This window comes from Seriola aureovittata, chromosome 23, assembly GCF_021018895.1.
Source record: "Seriola aureovittata isolate HTS-2021-v1 ecotype China chromosome 23, ASM2101889v1, whole genome shotgun sequence".
NCBI lineage: Eukaryota > Metazoa > Chordata > Actinopteri > Carangiformes > Carangidae > Seriola > Seriola aureovittata.
In genome coordinates, this window is record NC_079386.1 from 19,251,838 (window position 1) to 19,272,275 (window position 20,438).

At 44.3% G+C, this 20,438-nt stretch overlaps 1 protein-coding gene across 1 annotated transcript; it reads left to right on the forward strand.

Moving 5' to 3' along the window:
• Positions 1–1,679: 1,679 nt before the first annotated feature.
• Positions 1,680–16,815, forward strand: LOC130164359 (uncharacterized). The gene is made up of 5 exons (XM_056369043.1): positions 1,680–1,828; positions 15,030–15,065; positions 15,345–15,602; positions 16,104–16,274; positions 16,427–16,815. Exons 1-5 carry the CDS (start codon positions 1,798–1,800, stop codon positions 16,537–16,539), a joined length of 609 nt encoding a protein of 202 aa, XP_056225018.1. The 5' UTR covers positions 1,680–1,797; the 3' UTR covers positions 16,540–16,815.
• Positions 16,816–20,438: the final 3,623 nt, after the last annotated feature.

Consider the following 20,438-nt stretch of genomic DNA (forward strand, 5'->3'; position numbering starts at 1 on the left):
ACTTCTGGCTGCACCTGTCTGCTGCTTCTGGAGACCCCTGGGCGTCTTGTCAGTACATGACTCCATAGGAATAACAGTGAATCCAAATATGGTCAAAGAGGAGGGGCGCATGTTGTTCATGCCAGCTTGTAGCAAGCTCTCACCCACCTGTCACTCAAAGAGGCCACGCCCTTAATCCTCCATAACTGTGGTCCTTAATAAAATGTAAACAGGTGAGTTATATAAACAGGTGAGTTATATAAACAGGTGAGTTATATCAACAGGTGTCATGAAGGAGGAAATTATCTCTAGAGACCAAAACAGTTTTTGTACCAGGCTGTAAACATGTTTATTTCTGCTGTAAAGTTGGACATTTTAACATGGGAGTCTATGGGGACTGACTCACTGTTGGAGCCAGACTCTAGTGGTCGTTAGAGGAACTGCAGCTTCATGTTTCAGTCTGGAGGTTGATGCTTGGTTTAAACCAGCAGATGTCAGCAGAGAGTCAGTCCTCATCCAGCAGGATAACACTGATCCATACAGTACCAGCAGCTTCTGCTACTTCTAGTATTTATTTAATAAATAACAGCAGATTAACTGATGACCAGACCTGCAGGCCAACAAACCAGGAACCAAACTGACCGTGAGAGTTTTACTCCCCCCCCATGTCGCCCAAATCTAAATCCGCCATTGATACACACACAGTTGAACTTGAACACAATTGAAAAGAGCCCACATTCGAAAACAAGCACATGCAGCTCTGCACACAACAAACACACTGCTGGCAGCTTGATCTCTGTGGTTTAATCTATACGTCATAAATATCCTGATATTGTGCTGCGTATGTTGTGGAAACGTGGGGCTGGTTCAGGTATAAATATCACTCCTTTGTGCCACCCTGAGGACAACAGGGGCGTGACATTAGAGCACAACTGGATCTGATCTCATTCAATGAATAAATACATAAATAATCTATTCAATGTTGGGTTCAAATCCGGAGACACCGGACATCCCGTGGATGTTGCATGATGATCAGGTGCACACTTTAATGAAAGCACCACGCTGCCGTGACGACCCCTGGGGTCTGACCTATCCTCTTGTGTGTAGCTGATCAGGTCGTGTCATGTTGTGTTTGGTTACGTCTCAGTTTCCACACATATTCCACTCATGCACACCTCAGACTACTACTGAGTCCCACACCTTAACATTTCATTTGGTCCAATAAAATGTTCTTTATTAGTGACGCCCGTGGTGCATCTCCCTTTATGTCGTGGCCTCTTGAGTCAGGGTCTTCATCTTGCTGTGTTTGCAAACTGATGCAGCGACACACTGAATGTATGTCACATCCTGACCACATCACCTTGGTTAAAGCAGAGACAGGCTGTCAGACATGCAGGGTCAAAAACCCCCTCTGCCCACTTCCTGTCAACTAAACTCATGTACGGGAAGCAGCAGCTTGTTTCCATCAACGTGTATCTCCGTCTATAAAGTCAAAGTCTTTAGAGAATGATTAACTGAATGTTTTATTAAGAAACTCTTTGAATCATTTCAAATTAAAGTCAAGAATCTTTCTGAACAAAGCCACGAACATCAGTCAGAGTTAGTCCTACTGTCAGTGAAGGCATCATGCAGCCACTAGATTCATGTCATGTTTCAGTCTGTTTTCCCTTTTTTATTGCAACTAAAGAAAGAAGCTCAAACATTTTGTGTGCAGATGAAACCACAGCAGTGTGAACCACGGACAGAGGAAGGAGGAGGGTTTTACTCAGTGACTCTGAGCTGATCAGAGAGCAGCTCTAACATCCTCAAAGAGTGAAGATGGAGGGAACATGTCTGCTGTGTCTGCTCTGTGAGTCCTCTCTTTATCTTTATGTCTGAGCTTTGATTTGTTCTCTACTTTCCAGTCTAGAAGAAATGCTGTGAATTCTGCATCAAACTTCATCCCGTTACTCACCAACATCTGTCTCCAGAGGTGGAAACAAACCCTCCTGCTTCTGTTTCTGTCACTTTTCTCTTCCGCTGAAGTCGGTGTCTGTCTGGGAGCATGTGAAGATCGTTGTAACGATGGGACGGGCTGAGGTAGAAATAAAAGAAAAGGAATTAAGTTTTATGGTGAACTCAATATTTTTTACTAGACTGTAAACAGCTGCTAATGCTGACGTTAGCTACAGTATGTAGCAGTAGCAAAATTTATAAATAACTCCTTTAAAGTCAAACTGTTGTCAAAATGTCCCAATTACAGACCTGCCAACCTACTGTAATAGTGTAAAGTTCATGTGTCTCCACACCACTTCTCTTTTCATTCAAAATTCATTCAACATTAAGTTCTTCAACATATGAACTGACTATGAAGGAAACGATACAATCATATATTCTGTAGAAGAAGTCTGATGAGAGGACATATTTACATTTAGAAACAGTCAGCTGTTTGTGTGTGAACCATGTGACATCAGTTCAAGGAGGCTAAACCCTGGATTTTGACTGGCAGGGAGCTTTGACCATGTTTTTCTAAAATACCACTTACACTGGGATATATTATTAGTGCCACGGGTGCTCCGCTCCGAGGCACTCCTCTACAGCTAGAATAGCTGAGAGGAGTGCCTCGGTGCCTGAAGCTCATTAGAAATGCATTGGAATTTTCTTTAGAAACCCACCTTTTTTCTACAAAATTGCACCTTTTTTCTGAGTCACCCAGCTCTCTCATACCTGCACGTAGAAATGTGATTCAAACTATAAAACGGAGGAAAACTTCTGCTCTCTCAAAAAGACAGGAACTGTTTTTACATAACATGTAAACTTTTCACACTGTGAGCACTCAAAGGAGGAGTGCAAATCACTTTTTCTTCAAAGTTAGAGTGAAAGCGTCAGTTGGCTAGAGTGCGTGAAGCAGTAAAAAATAACCTTTATTTTTATTTTTAACTCGAGCTCGTGGCCAAACCGTAAAAAGGAGACAAATAATTCTTTCTGAAAATGTAGACATAGTTGTTGGGATTCATAAAATGTAACTTTGACAGGCAGGGTCTGCACAAAATTTAAACGGGGGTGCCGAGTCCGGCAGCAATACCTGTCTCACTCTCATTGACACCTAATGTAATCGTCTTTTATTTTCAAAAGAATCTCACTCTGTCTTCGCACTGAGCTTACTCACTCATTTTAAGGAATATCTGAATAAAATACAGACTGTAGAAACTTCTGGCTTCAGTGTCTGGCACGGTCTTTTCGGTTTTTGAAAAGAAGTAACGGTTTTCTCATAATTTGCAGTTGTTTGAAGCCATGTAGAAGCCAAATTCTGGGCAGATTTTCACATTGCCATGGCAACGGCAGCTCCTGACCTGTGTGCGTGCGCCTAGCAACCAGATAACCAACTCTCCAAGCTCTGCTAGCTTTACATTAGCCGCATGTTAGGTCTTAAATTACATTTAGTTAGGTCTTAAATATGTAAGTCCATTTACTGCTTCCTTCGTTGCTTTTTGTTTTGTTTTGTTAAAAGAGTGAATGAAGTTGTGACGGTCTCCGCTGAGACAGAGGAGAGGAGAAGCTACTAGCCCTCTCTCGCTGTCACTTCTAGTCGCGTTGCTCTCCTCCCCAGTAATGTTAAATTTAGCACAGAAAAAAACATAATAGTGGTAATTTAAATAGAGGTTCATGGGATTTATTAACCCTCAGGGGTCCCTCTGTCCTTTTTTGGACATTTTCTTCACTTTTCTTTTTTGATTTGCTGATCATTTTGGCTGTGTTACAGCTGAAGGTATGGATTTCTGCAAGAAAGTGTCTTTTTTGACATATTTTTAAAATCTAATGTCAGTTACTGTTACAGGTCTATTATACACTGGTAACACATTTTGTACCCTCTGGGGTTCCTCGCGTCCAAAAAAGGACACACAAAGAAAATGCTATAAAATCATCATATAACAAAATTTTTCCTGCTTTTTTTGCATAAATCTCTTAAACCACTTCAGTTCTGCTCAAACCTACCAAATGTTTATTAGTTTTCAGGATTTTAACCCTTTAAATGCCAGTTTGAAGACATGTCGCCTCTTGTTTTATAAAAAAAAACAACACAGAATATGAGATATTTCCCACATAATACATGATGGAGGGATGTGACATTGTTTTATATCAGAGTCTTTTATATCAAGACATTTCTCAAAGCCAGAATATGATCAGGGTGACTTTTGAACACTGGAAATAAATCATGTACTCATCCCGGCAGTAGCCCCCGTGGCACTCAAAATTTCCCTGGAATTTTTGTAGTTATTAGATACAGTTAAAGTGCAGCTGCTTAAAGCCATTGTTTTCATGAGTCATATTTAATTGTATGATAGGTGATACAAACTGATAAACGTGAATTTGATCCTGTTATTAATTTTAAATATTACATATTTATTCACTTATTACGTGAATAAATATTTAAATAAATAATAAATGTTACTTATGTTATTCCGGCGGCACAGTATCATGAACCTTCACGTTAACTGTTGAGATTCACCCAGAGTGTAATCTCACCCAGGCCGGGGAGTCGAGGTACACAATTGAGGAGACAGGAGTTGAATCAAGTAGAAGTATTTATTTGCGCAATCTGCAGAGAGCGGAGATCGTACAGTACACATAACAGTGGTACCAGGAACAGCTGAGAACGATCTAGCCTGAGGTTGTTAGTGTCTTAGCTTAAGTCAAGGAGTATAGCTCCTCCTTACAAGTAAGGCATGTCTTAGTTTGATTGATTCAAACGGCAGCTGACGTGTGTTGCTAGGCGGCTTCGTGTCACATGTGTCAGGGGTGTAGGCTAATATTATACGTCAACAAAAGTAAGTTAATCAAAGTAACAACAATGTTTCTTGTAATTTAAGCAAAGTAACAACAGTGTTTCTTGTTATGCATGAGAAAGCACATTTCTTAAAGGTCACACAGTTAATCACATGCCCCGTTCTTTCTGGTACACACTGTACTCCTGAGATATGTGAGAGATACATTCACCAATCCCCCTTTTGATCTCTGCACAGAGATCACTAATACAGAGTGTACATCAAAAAGCATAATCTCAAGACAATGAATTTTAGCACATATAAGAAAACCCTGAGTGTAAGCATCAAACTTCACATTCCCTTAATCACAGGGATACAGTAAAACGTAGACCCCTTGATAGGGCCGTTCAGGAAACCCTGTGATTTGGGTAACACAGACTGTCTACGGGGTAGAATGTGGAAAACTCAAAATTCACCTGGAATCTATAAAGAGTTTAGCCCTCTACCCGAGATAAAGAAAATGAATTCTTCATGAATGCGAACACAATGTAAGGCAATGGGCACACTGCGCTTCTCGTTTCTATAAAGCATGTGATAGTAAAAACATAATTATCTCAGTGTAAGACACTTATTAGGACATGACACTAAACCCTGAACATGGAGTGATCAGTCTCATACAACATTTTAGCAAACAAAACCTTTCAAGTGACGAGCTGTTACTACAATATAGTCTATGGCGGGGTTACCCCAGAGACAGCTTTTAGACCTTCTATGTTTCACAATATTCTCAGTCACACAACTCTTTTAGCAATGGCTTTTAAGAATATAACACAAGAGTATAGAAATCACTATAATTTCAATGGTTCTCGTCTAGGGTATATAAACACTAGAGGTCTCACAGCTTGGTTGAACCAGTGGTGTACAGGTGTATAAGAGCCCAAAGAAAGGTCATAGTCACCACAGCCCAGCTGAGGATGAAGAGAGTAAGTTTCCTCATCTTCTTGACTCCACGACGATCCTGGTTGGTGGTTTGGCACACCACGTGTTGGAGAGGAGCGCTTTTTCACCTCCTCCCACAGGGCTATTGGTTAGACTACCTCACCCTGATGCCACCCGGGGATTATTCTGCCCCTTCTTGTTCGGTGGTCTTTGTTTTCTGATGTTGTACACGCAGCTCAGTGCGTGTCTGTTCCAGCGTCCTAGCGGGAGCGTCTGATGCCGCGCACTGGCTCCAGTGGAACCACGTGTCTCCTTTGCCGTTCAGCCGAACAGCATGTGAGGTTCGTTCCTTTACCTGGTACGGACCCGTCCACCTTGGCTCCGTCCACTTTCTTTTGATCACCTTTAATAGCACCCACTCAGTGTCCGGTGGAGCCGCTGTCTCTCCTTTGATCCTTTCTCCAACCTGCTTTGCGTACTCTGAAACAAGATTCTGCAGAGCATGAAAATACTGTCTGTGGGTTAGAGATTGATCATCCTGTGTCAATCCAACGAGTTTGGATTGAGGACCTGGAAACATTCTCCCAGCAGTTAGTTCAAATGGAGTAAATTTCGTGCTCTGGTTTACAGAGCTGCGTACTGACATGAGCGCCAGTGGCAGCGCATCCAGCCAATTCATCTTGGTCTGTGCACATATTTTTGCCAGCTTGTTTTTAAGAGTTTGGTTCATTCTCTCAACCTTCCCTTGAGACTGGGGGTGATAGACCGAACCAAACTTGTGTTTAAGTCCAAGCATCTCTTCCACCTTTTGCAGATCATGGTTTTTGAAGTGAGTCCCATTGTCAGATCTGATTTTTTCAGGAAAACCATGTCTTGGGATGTACTGATTTATCAGGAACTTTACCACTGTATTGCTGTCCTCCTTTTTCGCTGGGAGAACTTCTGGCCAACCTGAGTATGCATCCACACATACCAACAAATACCTGTATCCCCTAACTGAATTTATCATATCTGTGTAGTCTATGATAATTTCTTTCCCTGTCTTCGTTTCAAGAGGGAAACGTCCAGGGTGTGGTCTGATGGTTGGTCGTGTGTTGTACATTGTGCATTCAGGACAAGTATTTACATGATATCTACACATATCTTTCAAAAATGGATGCCACCAATTTTCCAAGTTTCTCAACATCTGTGCAGCCCCGACATGTCCCACACCATGTGCCTCGGTCAATGCTACTACCTTGATGCCAGGTGGCAGAACTATTCTGCCGTCTGGGCCTCGCCACAGGCTGTCGATTTTCGTGCAGCCTCTGGCTCTCCACAGGGATTTTTCTTCTGGTGATGCTTTGTTTTGCTCTATTTTTATGTGTTCGAGTTCTGTGTTTGTGTCAGTGTCAGTGTCAGTGTCTTTTTCTGAACAAAACATCATCATATTATGTACATACCCTGCTGCCTGTTTAGCTGCTGTGTCTGCTGCATCGTTACCTTGTTTGGTGGGTGTGTGAGTTTTCTCATGGCCTCTGCATTTGACTACTGCTACTTTCTGCGGTAGCATTAGTGCTTCTGCAAGCTGTTTCATTTCAGTTTCATGTTTTATGGGTTTATTGGATGCTGTGAGGAATCCGGTTCTCTGCCACTGTGGTAGTTCTACGTGCACTGCTCCTACTGCATAGGCTGAGTCTGTGAAAATGTTGACATTCTGTCCTGTTCCTAGTCTGAGTGCTTCGATAACTGCCATTATTTCTGCTCTTTGTGCTGACTGTGACCCAGCGATTCTTTCTGCTTTCAGTGTGTGCATCCCTTGCTCTGTCCGCTCTACCACTGCATAAGCTGATATCAGTCCTTGTCGCTCATGTCTGTAGCAGCAACCGTCTGTGTACAAGTTTCTGGCTTCCTCTAACGGCTCTGCCTGCAAATCAGGTCTGATTTTCTCTTCCTTCTGCACTGTGTCTGCGCACTGATGTGGTTTACCTGTACTCATCTGATCTGCCATGTTGATTCCATCGTGTGTGAAAGTTAAATTGGGCGCTTCTAGGATTTTTGACAGGCGTCTTTGTCTCAGTGCAGTGAGTGTGAATGTTGCCGAGCTGACGTAGGCTACAACGCTATGTGTAGTCAGTACATGTAGCGGGTGATCCATGACTATGTGTGCTGTTTTCTGTATGATTTTTGCGATTCCAGCGACGTGTTGTGCGCATACAGGGTGTCTTTTTTCCATGTTGTCGAGCATTGTGCTGATATACATTAGCACTTTTCTGTCTCCCCCTTTTTTCTGGAACAGCACGCCGTTGACACAGTGTGGTGTTCCAGAAACATCAAGATAAAACGTGGAGGAGTAGTCAGGGACTGCAAGTTCAGCAGCTATTGATAGTCGTTGTTTCAACGCTATGAACGCTGCTTCCGCGGTTGTTGTCCAGTTTAACGGAGCTGTAAGTTTGCGCATACCGTGCTCACGGATGAGGTCTCGGAGTGGAGTCGTCAATCCTGTATAATCGGCAACATAGTTTCTGCTGTAACCTGTGAGGCCAAGGAAGGAGAGCATATCCTTCACTGTGTTGGGTTTAGGGTGATGTAGAATGGTGTCACGATGTTCTGGGGACAGACCTGACCCATCTTGAGAGATTTGTCTCCCCAGGAAAGAAACAACTCTCCGAGCTACCTGTAGCTTTGATTTGCTCGCCTTAAACCCTTTCTCAGCCAGGCGTAGGAGGACCTGTTCGGTGGCTTGCAAACACAGTGACGCTGTTGGTGCCGCGAGTAGTAAGTCATCAACATACTGTACCAAAGTGGTGTCAGGGGGTAGGTCACAGTCAGCTAGGATATCTTTTAGCACTTGATTAAACAAACCAGGCGAGAGGGCAAACCCCTGTGGCAGGCGAGAGTAAGTCAGCTGGGCACCCTGATAGGTGAAAGAGAAAACGTCTCTACAGTGTTCGGCTAGTGGCATACAGAAGAATGCATTAGCCAGGTCAATGCATGTGAACCACTGATGTCGCGGGTCTAGGTTAGTGAGCGCAACGTAAGGGTTAGGAACAGGGATAGTCTTGGTTTGAAGGACAGCGTTGATAGCTCTCAGGTCATGTACCATGCGATATTTACCTGTGCCTTTCTTTTCGATAGGCAGGATGGGTGTGTTCCAGCTGGATTGTGACTCTATCAGCACCCCCTTTTCGAGTAGGCCATTGATAGTGTCTGCGATGCCAACTTCAGCGTCGTGTTTATGAGGATACTGCGGAAGCCAAATGGGTTGCGGTGAAACCAATGCGAACGATACCGGAGGACAGTCAACCAGTCCAACGTCAGTAGGACCAGCAGACCATAATGTATCGGGTAGAGAGTTAAGTAGGTTTGCAGCATCAGGGTGATCTGTTTTTTCACGGCCATGGTGGCGAGAGATCTGGACATGCTCCACGAGTGCCTGGTCTGTGCAAGAGACCCTGATTTTGTATGTCTGTGCTGTGGGGGAGTACATAACCTGTGGTGCAATCAGTTGCCAATCAGTTTGTTGTTCTGCAGTCTTCACAATCGAACCCAACTCCTTCGCTTGATGGTCAGGATGGAGGGCAAGAGATACATGGGGAGCTGCCTCGTCCCCCATCATGTACCACTGTTGTTGAGCGGGCAAGAGAGTTACTCCTGCTGCTACGCCTATGGGAGCCACATAAATACATTCTGTGTCAATGCTCCATTCGGTCCCCTCAATGTCGTTACTGAATTGTTCTTCGTACCACTCAGTATTCTGTCTGTCATAAAACAACGTAACATGGGGAGGGTCAGGAGGGGCCACATAAGGGTGTAATTGGGAGATCCAGGGCTTCCATTCTAGATAGGCCGACAGGATTCCACCCTTTTCCTGAGGTTCACTGTGCAACAAGCCCCAGTAGATGTCGGCCGCTTTTTCAACGACTGGTTGGATGAGGTACTGGCTGGAGTGCCCAGCACCAACGTTGTCACAGGGTAGTTGCGTACCGTCGGGAAGGGAAACGGTGAGACCAACAGGGGAACACAAAATGGTGGCACCCAGGCGGGTTAGTAAGTCTCGACCCAGGAGATTAGAGGGCACATCGGGGGAATAAACGAAAGGATGCAACACAGTCTGATTTCCTAGCTGCGTGGTAAGAGGCTTGGTGTAAGGCAGTGTCGTTGGAACCCCAGAGAAACCCATGACTGTGATGACTTCTGTTGATAGCAAGTTCTTTTGTACAGTCTTAATCGTGGAAACAGTAGCACCTGTGTCCACTAGGAAAGGCAGTGTGTCCTGATTGACCGCTACTGGCAACACTGGTTCTGCCGTCAAGTGTTGCTCAGGGCTTCTCTGTGGGGTGTTTCAATCTTGTTCCGGCCAGAGGGGGAACTGAGTCATAGTTCCTCCTGCAGGTGGCAGTGCCTGATGATCATCCCCACGTCCTCCTCTTGAACTTCCCCTGTTCTGGAACCCTCCCCTTTGGTGGTAACCGCCCCTCATTTGTTCCTTGACGTGATAGTGCGGGCAGTCTTTTAACCAGTGGGAGGGATCGGCACACAGGAAACAGGCACGGTTTCCTCCTTGAGACCTTCCTCTGGAAGCACCTCTCTCTCCCCCACCCCGTCGACCTCCCCTTCCCCTATACATTCCGCCACCACGTTTGTGGAAAGGCACCCATGGGGGAGTAGGAGACAGGTCCGGATAAGCCGGTGAGTGTTCTCCGTCCCATTCCTGAGCTGACTGTACTAGAACCTTAATCTGATCTTTCTTGCCCTTTCTCTTATCATTTACCTCCTCCCTGGCCTTAGCTAGCTGTAATTTTAACAGCTGGGCTTGAAGGTCTGCCTGTTCTTTCTCTTCCTGCTGTGTTTTGTCTTGAGCAGCGGTGAGGTGGTGGACAAGATGTTTTTCCCACACGCATGACTTGCAGCCTAACATATCAGGATTGTTTATCATGGCATCTCGCACAGACTCAGGGACACCACTCAATACTGCTTGACGGAACCACTCAGTTTGTGAACCCACGTTACCTGGACAATGTCCAGTTTGAGTGGTCCAAAGTTCTTTAGCACTGCTAAGAAATTGTCTGGGGTTCTGCTTGGGGTCCCATCTCAATTTGGGCATCGTTGCAGAGTTAGGCAGAGGAAAATGTGAGCGCATGGACCGACCTATTTCAGTGCTGCAATTAGTGAAAGTTGTATCGTCTGTCAGGGTGATAGTTTGAGCGTCAGTCTCTATGTCTCTAAGGTTGGTGGAGGTCATGCATCTGGCTGCTATTGCTCTAAAGTCTCCTAGGGCCAATGTCTGTCCGGCAGTTAGAGCATCTAATTTATTTAACCACAGGCTGCCTCCGTCTGTGACAGGGGGCAATTTGTCGACTAAGGCTTGTATATCACCGAGAGAGAATGGCTTATATCTAGGAGGTTGGCCTGGAGCTGTGGCAGTGAGTGGAAACTGCGTGGCGCTAGGGACGCCAAGCTCACGTCCTGAACGCAACGTCATTGTCCGCACTGTTTGGCCTACTTTATTACGCAGCGGAGTAAGCACCGGGTCTATCTGTTCACGCCGCCTATGCCTGGCTTCTTTTCTATGATCTAGCTCCTCCCATGCTTCATCAACCGTCTGTGTGTTGTGATGCAAAAGTTGTTTTAATTCAGCGCGAGTTTGGAGATCATCGACTGAATCTGCATCTAGGTTAGTTAACTCACACTCTAGGTCAAACAGCAGATCCATTTCCTGTCTCTTTCCTTCCCACTGACCTAAGGCTGTAAGTGTAGCTTTACTCTTTTCTCCTGTTCGCTGTGACTTTACCTCAGTGAGTAACTGTTCGTGTTGTTGTTCTACATCCTGCCTCAGTGACCCAGCGGTCGCCTCCAACATGGCTTCTGCCTGTCTCTGCAACTTACAGTATACTTCTTCCTGTGCTTTACACCGCTGTGCCTCTTCCAGGTACCTGCGGTATTTTGTCGCTGCTTCCTCTCTCATCTTTCTTACCTCAAACCCTTGTACTACTCTCCCTTCCGACGTTGTGGCTGTCTCTACTGAAGAGGTGGATGCTTTACTGGATGTCTCAGTCTGACAAGGCTGTGATGTGTTACATGTGATTAATGCTGTGGGTGAAGGGTGTGTATGTGAGGGCGGTGGAGCAGGCGCCGGAGCAGGGAAATATGCTGGCTGCATTTGGTGCGGGCCAACAGTTGCATGGGACGTGTCATGTTTTTGTGACCTGGAAAGATTACTCCCGGCCAAAATGTCACATTCTTCACTTAAATCTGGAGCCCCGTGTGGAGTGATCTGCATCGTACCTTTTTCAATGAAAAATGATGGATACATGCCCTGAGGTGGAGGCGCATATGGAGGTGGACGTGTGGGGGTGTCAGATGCGATTACCGGTTTGGAGCAGGGATCTTGGTGCTTCAGGTGCAGATGTTTGGTGCTTTGCCAACAGAGAGCCAGTTCAGACCATCCCTGGCGCTCCCTCTCCCACTCGTTTTCCTTCTTTTTCCAGCCTCGTTTCTGTAACACACCTGAACTCTTTCCCTGCTCTACTGCTTCTCTCTTTTTAGCAGTAGCTGTGTTTACTTTATCTATAAGTAATTGTCCCAGGGGTCCCCTATGTTCCAATGTTTTCCCCATATTAGTGATCAATTTTTCCATTTTCTCTTTAGCTTTATTCACTTTTTTTATTTTTATCCGCCAGCTTACTGACAGCACCTAGGGCATTGGCTGTAGTTTCCAGCTGCGTCAGCAGAGTCTGATAAGGACCAGCTGGACCCCAACCACCATCGTCTATTTCTTTATCATATTCCTCATTCATTTTAGCTAGACTCTGAGCTCCACAGCTCTATTACGGCCGTAAGAAACCAGAAATGACTACGTTAGCCCTCTGCACTCTTTGGAAGACAAGCTTCTAGGCTGACGCTATACGTCAGTCCGGTCTTCCACTTGGTGTCCTATCACAAGACCTGCAGAGTTTTAGATCCGATATTTTCTCACTCCGTTCATCAACTGGGTGTTTTAGCCCCCACCGCTCTCAGCTGTACTCGCAGAGGGGTTTTCGCCGCTCAGCTGTTCCTGAACGACAGCGAACTGGTGACGTTCGTTATCACCGCTAGGTAGCCCCGTCACTTTTACTCAGCATTAACTGACCAAACTGGACCATTCACTGTCGATGCTGAGCGCAATGGGTATTCACACAACAATTTGCTCAGAGTCTTATTCTCCCACACCCATACTCTTCTAGCAATAACTTCAGAACACACAGTTAAATCACTTGACACATTTCACACCCAATAACATAGAATTTTGTTCACAGCTCTCAGCGCTTTACACAAAATGCTTATGAGGAACTATTTTATGTTCCTCACGGGTCTCTCACCCATATTTTAGACAGTCAGACGTGCTTGGTTCGGAAGCCTGTCCTTCCTCTCCGGGCCTTTCACCCTTTTACCGCTAATTCGCCGAATGGATAATTTAAGTACTTTACCACAAAGTACTAAGGCCTTCAACCTATATTTAAAATGTTATTATGTGACAGTGATTATCCCTCTCTTGGACTCTAAACCAGTAGTACAGTGATTTGCTTTTAGAAAATTATCGAGTTATTTTCACGGAAATCTAAACCGACACTTTTGTACCTGTTGCTTTTAGAAAGTTGTAACACACTTTAATAACAAGTAGATTTAAGGGACCTCACCCCCGGGATTCCAACCCAGCCGCGGTATTAGCCGCTCCCGGACCCCGTCGGGTCTCGGGTGGAGTTACGCCACTCTCAAGGTTATCGTCTGCTGTTTTACTTATCTATTTATACACATTTTACTTTTTATCACAGTTTTATTACTTCCACTGATTCTTTTAGTGTACTTTACTTACACGTATATCGGACAAGACACAGTTTTAGTAGTGTTCAATATGCAGAACTTTGTTATAACAGGTTTTCTGCTTACCTTGTTATGTGCCGGCTTGTGTCTTTATCCTCTATTCGTGAAGAAAAGTTTTTAGGTCCAAATGCTCCCTTTCGTGTGTCCACGCAGGAGACTCCCTCGAATCCCGGACGAGCCCCCAAAATTGTTGAGATTCACCCAGAGTGTAATCTCACCCAGGCCGGGGAGTCGAGGTACACAATTGAGGAGACAGGAGTTGAATCAAGTAGAAGTATTTATTTGCGCAATCTGCAGAGAGCGGAGATCGTACAGTACACATAACAGTGGTACCAGGAACAGCTGAGAACGATCTAGCCTGAGGTTGTTAGTGTCTTAGCTTAAGTCAAGGAGTATAGCTCCTCCTTACAAGTAAGGCATGTCTTAGTTTGATTGATTCAAACGGCAGCTGACGTGTGTTGCTAGGCGGCTTCGTGTCACATGTGTCAGGGGTGTAGGCTAATATTATACGTCAACAAAAGTAAGTTAATCAAAGTAACAACAATGTTTCTTGTAATTTAAGCAAAGTAACAACAGTGTTTCTTGTTATGCATGAGAAAGCACATTTCTTAAAGGTCACACAGTTAATCACATGCCCCGTTCTTTCTGGTACACACTGTACTTCTGAGATATGTGAGAGATACATTCACCATAACACTGCGAAGATGCTTTTAAATGCCCGGTAGCTAGCTAGCCAGCAAACTACGCACCGTTATGCTAACGTTATAGACGTTAGTGACAGGTACGTCACGGTCAGGGTTTACGTCACTCAATTCACAGTCAAGTCTCCACATCCACCGCGGCCCGTTTACCTGTGAAGACGACTTAAAGTCCCGCCTTCAGCTGAGGAAGCAGCCAGACGGAGTGAGGACCAGTTTCTATTGCCGTGTTGTTTACATGACGGACATTATTTTGTCAGTTATCCCGCTTCACAGTTGAAGGACTGAACCGAGCGCTGTGATTGGTCGAACGCTTCTTCTTCTCTTGCCCAGCAGACCGGACGCTGCTGCCCCCTGCTGTTAGACTTGAGTTACTGCACGTGCACAATTGAACCACTCACAGCTTTTTGTTTGATTTAGCGACAAATCCTTACAACGTACTCTGATGTCAAAATGCGTACAGGTTGCCAGGTCTGTAATCACGTCGTACCCACTACACAGTCTGTAAATTGTTTCCCTGTAAGACTGTCAGAACTTTTAGCCGGACTTACTTCATTTTTCAAAGATAATATTTTTACATCACATCAGCAGTAACTGGGAGGAGGCGGTTACCAGCTGAATACTGTTTGTTGTGACGTTCATGACAATAAAGTTACAAGTAAGCATGGATATTGCTTTAACCGTCCATTCTGTATGGTTTAGTGTTAAGACAAACAGAGCAGAGTGAAACATCTGGTCTCACACAAAACCAAACCTACGTCACTCTGTCAGTTTGCTCTGGGTGAATGTGAAACCTTTAACTAACCTGTTGGTCACGTCTCTGCAGCTCTGACCTCCCTGCTGTGCTGCACCTCAGACTCAGGTCAGTCAACTACACTTTAAACCTGACTTTCACTAGGGAACTGACAAACACTACAGCATGGATGGAATAATAATATGTATAACAACAACAACAACAACAACATCAATAATAATATAAAATATATGTCACAGTTTATATTTTTGTGGATAGTTAACGGTGCAGTTAACCAGGGAAACTCCTGGGCTGTGACAGCAGTTCAGTGATGGTTGTTAAAGGTGCCATAAGAAGATCATGAAGTTTAAATGATAATGTGTTGATGTCACCCCCTCTTCTCCCCAGCTCGTCTGACGGTGAGTCCCAACAGATCTCAGCTGTTTGAAAATGAGTTTGTCTCTCTGAGCTGTGAGGACCCTAACCCTGGATGGACCCTGATGAGGAACACAAGCAGACAATTGATGTCTAAGTGTGGAGCTGGCTGGGGAGAATCAGCTGGTTCTTCCTGTAGCATCAGCTTCATCCTCCCGCAGGACACTGGAGTTTACTGGTGTGAGTCTGGAGAGGGAGCAACCAGTAACAGCATCAACATCACTGTCACTGGTAAGATCAGACTGTGGAGTCAGTGTTGATGAAGCTGAGCAAATCATTTCTCTACAACAACTGATCCTGCATCGTCTCACTGCTCATGACTGATCATATATGACATTTATATTAGTGATGAAATGACAAGCTAACACTGGAGATGAAAGGGTGCATGCTATCAGCTAGCTAACATTAATTAGCTGAACTGTAAATTAAGGCTAAAGTTTGAAACCAGGTAACATTAGTGTAACTTAAAGCTAACGTAAGCATTCATCTGTAGGAACTTGACACAGTCTAATTCAGAAAGTAAGACAGTAAAGCTAGTTAGTTAGCTACTGCTACTTACACCTACAGTGTCTGTGACAGAGACTCAAAGAGGACAGAGCCCCCCCCCCCAACACTAGCTGCTTCTGCTCCTTCAGTATCACAGTAATCTGATGATAGTTGTCTGTACGTCCACGATTCACTCAAAACGGGAACTGATATTCACCTGACCAGGTGTGATTCTCTCTCCCTCAGCTCCACTCCATGTTACAGTCACTCCTATGGCCCCACCCACCTCTGGAGCCCCGCCCACTGTCTCAGCCCACCTCCATCTTGTGTTCTTCCTGATCCGCTACCTGGTGGTGTTCAGTCCGTACTTCATCTCCACTGTCCTCATGATGTCTTTATATAGACAGAGACCTACAGGTAACACGATCAATCAATCAATCAATCAACCAATCAATCAATCAAAATTCTGAATCAGTCGACATCATTAATGTCACATTCATGTTGCTTCCAGCAGATCAATAATGACGCTTTATTTACCTTTTCCACCTTTCCACACCTGCTGATGATAGATAATCACCCGCCCGTCTCCATGGCAACAACCTTGTCCAACAACGAAGCCAAGCAAGGATTGGCTGAGGACTATGATGATGTCACAGCGGTCAGCACCGAGCATGACTTCTGAAGGTTGCAGGTTATCACTCATCAATACTCTGATCAGAATCGATACTTTTTATATTAATAGTCTGTCACAGTTTCCGTTGCGTCATGTGACCTGCTTGTTGTGTTCTGTTGCTTTGAGTTCTTTGTACCTTTATGTAGAAAAGCTCTCTATAGATAAATATTCTTATTTTCATCTTCATCATCATCATCATGCACCGTGAGTGTGAACTGTCTGTGTCTCCATCTGAAGTTTTACTGCCGAGGTCGATTAAATAAATGAGGAATTTAATTACCACTATATTTTCTTCTTGCCTTTTATTTGTGTTTTTGTTCGTGTCATCCATCGCTGTGTTCAGAGATTTGAGAAAAGGCCGTTTCTGTGTCTCTGGAGTTAAAGTTAAAGGAAACACACCAGGAGAGAGTCTGTCGAGGATTTGCATATTGCTTTGATAATAATAAAGGTTTGGATCTGAGCAGCCTGATTGCTGCAGAGTTTCCTGTTTCAGAGTCACTTCACAGCAAGATGATTAATGTTGATGTGTGTGAGGTTCGGTACCGGCGGTCTGCGGCCCTCTGGTGGCCCAGGAGAGGCACTGCAGGTGATTGGCAGTGATTTCAGGGTGTCAGTAAAACACTGTACTCTGCAGTTACCTGTAAAAACAAGAGAAGAAGAAAACATCAGCTTTATTATCAGGAGTGACAGTCAGAAAAAATATAAATATAAAAATACATAGAATATTTACATATTTGTAATATCTGATGTTTCTCACTGAAGCTCATCTGAGGCTCAGACAGGCTGGTGTTCACCTGCTTCAGGTGTGTGTGTGTGTTTTCCTAATTAATACAATATTTAAGGCTTGAACAAAGTGTAGAGTAGAAAATGTGTCTGTTCTTTCGTTCCTCTGTTTAAAGCGTGATGTCTGAGCGTTCACAGAGAACCGGTCGTTATCCTCCATCATCTCTGTCAGTGTTTGAGTGACAGACTGATAGCTGGTGACATTTAGCTCAACCCCTGTGCAGGCTAACTGTTAGCTTCATCTCATTAGCTTTCAAATGTCACACTGATCATATCTGACATGAAACAAAAGGTAAACTGTTGTAGCTTCGGTTAGAGCGACGTCAAACACACGGTAAAACTACCGATGTTTGAATTTACATTCGACTTGTTTCAACACGGGCAGAATACTCTGTGCTCAGTCACAGCTGGAGGAACAGGAAATGTCAAACAGGATTTCTGAACTAGTTTGACTTCTCTTTGACAAAAGCTGTCTTCATAAAGGTGTCTTTATATAGACAGAGACCTACAGGTAACACTATCAACCAATCAATCAATCAAATATCAATCAATCAATCAAAATACTGAATCAGTCCACATCATTAATGTCACATTCATGTTGCTTACAGCAGATCAATAATGATGCTTGATTACATTTTCCACTAATACCTGTTGATGACAGATAATCACCCGCTCGTCTCCATGGCAACAACCTTGTCCAACAACAAAGCCCAGCAAGCACTGGCTGATCAGCAGCCGAGCATGACTTCTTATCAATCATCAATACTCTGATCAGAATCAAAACAGACCATAAAGTCACATGGGGGCAGAAGGTTTTTTGGGGTCAAAGGTCAAGGTGACTTCACCAAACACTATTTACACCAAATTAATCATATTTTATATGAAAATACTGTTTATAATTTATTATGATAATAAAGTCAAATCAAACTTATTCTCAACACACACACACAAACACACACACATTCACACACATTCACACACACAAACACACAAACACACAAACACACACACACACTCAAAAACACACACACACACTCAAAAACACACACACACACACACATTCACACACACAAACACACACACATTCACACACACACACATTTACACACACAAACACACACACACTCAAAAACACACACACACACATACACACACAAACACAAACACACACACACACACACATTCACACACACACACATTCACACACACACACACACATACACACACAAACACAAACACATACACACACACACATTCACACACACACACATTCACACACACAAACACACAAACACACACACACACTCAAAAACACACACACACACACACACACAAACACAAACACACACACACACAGTCAAGCTGCTGCGTTTAACAGACAGCTTTGATAGGCTTATTAGGAATTAACTGTGCATGCGTGTGTGTGTGTATGTGTGTGTGTGTGTGTGTGTGAGTGTGTGTGTGTGTGTGTGTGAGTGTGTGTGTGAGTGTGTGTGTGCGTGTGTGTGTGTATGTGTGTGTGTGTGTGTGTGTGAGTGTGTGTGTGTGTGAGTGTGTGTGTGAGTGTGTGTGTGTGCGTGTGTGTGTGTATATGTGTGTGTGTGTGTATTAGTGTCACACTGCTGACTCAGGAGGATCAGTGAACTAATCTCCTCGTCACTTTTCATTGTCTCTTCCCTCCTTTCTCTCTTTTATTCCTTTCCTTCCTCTTCTCTTCCTGTCTCCTTCTTGCCTCCTTTGTCTCCTTTCCTTGCATCCTCCCTCCCTCTGTCCTTCATCTATTCACCTGTCTGCATTTGTTCCTTTGTCCTCTTCATCAGCCCTCTGGGTTTCCTTCACCTCTATCTTCTCATTTCATCTAATATAGTTTCTTCTGCTCGTCTGACCGAACTGAACCTGCAGGTGAGAGGTGCATGTTCACCTGTGCTGCTGTAAAGGTTCTCAGGTGAGTGAGGGTGGACCCACCTCTGCTTGTAGGTGTGTGTGAGACAGACGGTATCATCCCTCCTCTAATCTCTTTATCCGTGTCAGGGTGACAGAGGAGACTGGATCCTCCGCCGCATCCCTCCGTTTTCTCCTCTTTTCTCTCCGCACTTTAGAGGATCTAAACGGGCCAGGGGTGTGTGTGTGTGTGAGTGTGTGTGTAGAGGGGCTACTCCTCTGTTTCCATGGCGATACGTTTGATGGACGGCTGGTGGATCTAGGCCACGTAACCAAGGGCTGCAGATTATCAGCTGACAGGTGAGTAAGGAGATAATGGAGGGTTAATTATTATATCTGTATTCACATCAGTCATATTTACATCTGATACAGCAACTAGTTCACAGCAAGACAACTAGTTCACAGCAAGACAACTAGTTCACAGCAAGACAACTACTTCACAGAAAGACAACTAGTTTACAACGATACAACTAGTTCACAGCAAGACAACTAGTTCACAGCGATACAACTAGTTCACAGCGATACAACTAGTTCACAGCGAGACAACTAGTTCACAGCAAGACAACTAGTTCACAGCAAGACAACTAGTTCACAGCGATACAACTAGTTCACAGCGATACAACTAGTTCACAAAGATACAACTAGTTCACAGCAAGACAACTAGTTCACAGCAAGACAACTAGTTCACAATGATACAACTAGTTCACAGCAAGACAACTAGTTCACAGCAAGACAACTAGTTCACAATGATACAACTAGTTCACAGCAAGACAACTAGTTCACAGCGATACAACTAGTTCACAAAGATACAACTAGTTCACAGCAAGACAACTAGTTCACAGCAAGACAACTAGTTGGTTAAGGTTATGGAAAGATGGAACCAACGTCTCCAACCGTAACCATCAACCCTCTGATTCGACCCACATCAGCGTCTCCTGAAAGGGGCAGGTGAACCGGACCTTGGTTGTCATGGTTACAGTAATAAAACATGGGGACTGTACTGACAGCGGCATACCTACCATACGTTCATCGCCATGGTTACTATTATAACGGTCATGGCTTGGTTATGTTTAGGAAAAGATGGTGGTTTGGGTTAAAATAAGTACCATCTTTGTTGTCATGGTAACAATAACAACGATGAACCGTCACGGATTAGAAACAACATGGGAATCGAACACGCCGCT